The sequence below is a fragment of the Triticum dicoccoides genome, unplaced genomic scaffold (genome assembly GCF_002162155.2).
Source record: "Triticum dicoccoides isolate Atlit2015 ecotype Zavitan unplaced genomic scaffold, WEW_v2.0 scaffold13014, whole genome shotgun sequence".
Classification (NCBI taxonomy): Eukaryota; Viridiplantae; Streptophyta; class Magnoliopsida; order Poales; family Poaceae; genus Triticum; species Triticum dicoccoides.
The window spans coordinates 1-2,810 of NW_021191623.1; the positions used below are offsets into that span (position 1 = coordinate 1).

Here is a 2,810-nt window from a genome sequence, read left to right on the forward strand (position 1 = left end):
TGGACAATGCATGTAGCCATATTATTAATTATTTCCAAAGACCTTACATGATAATACATCAATAAGTCTGAAGCCACCATCTTGGCAACGCCTGTTGCTACTCCTATCCCTTGATGAAGGGGTGCCGAATGTCCGGGCCTAATACCAAACAGACATCGCACCAAAGCCTAACATCTAAAGCCGGATGCCTCATCCAAGCCACTACCTAGAATGGGTCACACATCGGACCGGCATATTCCCAGTGATATAGAGCTTTTATATCTCAGAAGAAAAGATTTCTCACAACAAAAGGAGCCCTAGTTAATAGAGTAAAAAAAACTTAGTTCATAGAACAACAATTTGGCAATACAGAACATATTAATGCATGAATGACATAATGGTAAGATGGAGTCAGAGCTGGGCACACAATTGTACATCCAGGCATGTATACAACATAAACATAAAACTTTCGTGCAATTCCAAGGATTATTTGCATGGTACACCATAATGGAAAGTACAGAGGTTTTTTTTACATAATGATAAGTACACACATTACATTAGTGATGCAATCACCGATTGCTTCTTTGTTCCTGCACACATGTAGTGTCATAACATTACAAGAGAACGGAACGTAGGGCCAGAAACATGTAACATACACTAGTTCCAGATACATTTTATTGAAACATAAATGAGAACACGCACACTAAATCTATTTAATTGGATCGTATAGAGATGTGCAGCCAATCTTGGTGTAGCTTGCAGAACAAGGGGTTCAGCTAGTGTAAGGCCCGCATTGCGTTCTTGGAGACTGGTACTCTTAACGCCGGGAGGCTTTGTCCAAGTGAATCCCTGCAACATCCTTGCGAACAACATCATTGTCATAGAGGTACCAAGTGAAATCCCAGGACAACCCCTCCTCCCACTGCTAAATGAAATGAAACGTAGGCCTGGATCAGTGAGAAGTACATTCGCAGTGTTCAAATGCCTCTCAGGCTGAAACTCCAGTGGTTCAGTCCAGATCTTGGGATTGCGGCCAAGTCCAAGCCGGCTTAAAAGTATGTGGCTATCCTTGGGGATGGTGTATCCAGCAATAGTTGTGTCCGCCATGGCGACATGGGGTATGTTAAGAGCATGGTATGGGTGTAAGCGGAAGGCCTCCCGGATGCACGATTTGAGATAGTTTAGCTGAGGAATGTCAGACTCCTGCACTAGTCTATCTTTACCAACGACAACATCAAGTTCCTCGGTTGCTTTTTGCATGATCTCTGGCAAGTTCATCATCTCAGCGAGTGCCCACTCAACCGCATTAGATGGGTTATCGACTGCTGCAAACATCATTTCCTACATCCATAAATGTGAGAATAAATAAAGTAATAAGTACAACGCAACAGAAAAGGTCAATACATGTATAATATGGCTCAAAGAACAATGAATGAACTTTCTATTGAGCTTAAGGTGACATACTAACCGCTGTTTGTGCTCTATTTTCTTGTAGGGACAGCAATGGCTGTCCCTCTGCATCTTTAAGATGAACCAGGACATCCAAAAAGTCTCTTGCCTCTTTCTTTTCACCACATTTCTCAAGAGTGGATGACCTTTCGCGGATCCGCTCCTCTATAATGGGATCATGCAACCGGTTGAGTGTTTGCATGGCATCCTTGGAAACCTTTTCATGGCCATCCAGGTCGAGGCCTACGAGGGCTGGGAAGTAGTCGGACATGCAGAAGCTGTAGAGATGGTTAAGAGCCATGAAGAGAGCGGCAACATGTGCCACCTCATCATGTCCAGGCCCACTAGTGGATGAAGCTGGTAGGTCACTGAAGTATCTTTTACCAAACACAAGCCTTCTTATCATGTTGCCAACGAAGTGTTGGGTTACATGACGGACGTTGACAATGTTGCCTGGACATGCCATGTCGCTGCAGTGAGTTTTATTAATGTACCTCACAAGGTGGTCATACTCCTCTTTCCGAAGGTGGTGGAGCTTTCGCTCCATGGACGAGGCGAGGATCTCAACAGTGAGGACGCGCCTCATCTTCTTCCACTGGTCTCCGTGCGGTGAGAAGATGGAGCCCTTGTACCCGAAGCTGAATATGCCTGAGGCGAAGGTGGTGGGACGGGAGGCAAAAACTTCATCATTTTTTCTTAGTACCTCAGAGGCTATCTGTGGACATGCTACAACAATGACATGAGTAGCTCCGAGACGGAGGCACATGATGTCTGTGTTCATCTCCTTGAGCAGGGCGTGGATCCATCGGAACACCGCCGGCTTGCTCAGAATCACCTGATGCATGTTACCGATGATGGGCAGCGCCGCAGGCCCCAGGGGCAGCCTGCCTCGTCGCCCCTGTTGCTGCTGGGACAATAGCACTCTTTTATTTTTCAAGAGAAAATACACCAGCATGGTGGCCATGATAACCAGAGTACCAAGAGCCATATTGCATGAGCTGGTCAGGGTGTTGTATGAAGTAGGATAGAAGGCAATTTGTGGGACTGATCCGTAATGGACAGATGTTTTAACAGTTGTGTTTGAAGACACTCTTGCTTTTGGTGCATCTTAGCTGGTTAGTTCTGCGGGTATTTATAGGACAGCCGGGGAGCCAGCATCCTTACGTACATAATAATTATTTAATCAGTTAGTGACTCCTTTCATTGCCCCAGGTGGCCACATATACTATTCATGTCGCCTCATGCAAGTTCAATGCATTCTGGAGGGTCCACATTCTTTTGGTTGGACAAATTGATAGAGAGCAAATTAAGTGAATGCTGGCCACTCACTTGGAGACGTTCTTCACTTGATCATCTCCATGAGCTCCTCCAATTGACATATT

General features: G+C 45.3%; 1 protein-coding gene across 1 annotated transcript; it reads right to left on the minus strand.

Moving 5' to 3' along the window:
• Nucleotides 1–621: 621 nt before the first annotated feature.
• On the minus strand, nt 622–2,416 carry LOC119343499 (tyrosine N-monooxygenase-like). Its single transcript, XM_037614419.1, has 2 exons — nt 1,448–2,416; nt 622–1,320 (listed from the first exon to the last, which is right to left on the minus strand). Exons 1-2 carry the CDS (start codon nt 2,414–2,416, stop codon nt 637–639), a joined length of 1,653 nt encoding a protein of 550 aa, XP_037470316.1. The 3' UTR covers nt 622–636.
• Nucleotides 2,417–2,810: the final 394 nt, after the last annotated feature.

Coding starts and splice junctions, on each gene's coding strand:
- LOC119343499 (XM_037614419.1), bottom strand. CDS start 2,416: ATGGCTCTTGGTACTCTGGTTATCATGGCCACCATGCTGGTGTATTTT. Junction 1,321..1,447: donor AAAATAGAGCACAAACAGCG/GTTAGTATGTCA, acceptor TTATGGATGTAG/GAAATGATGTTTGCAGCAGT.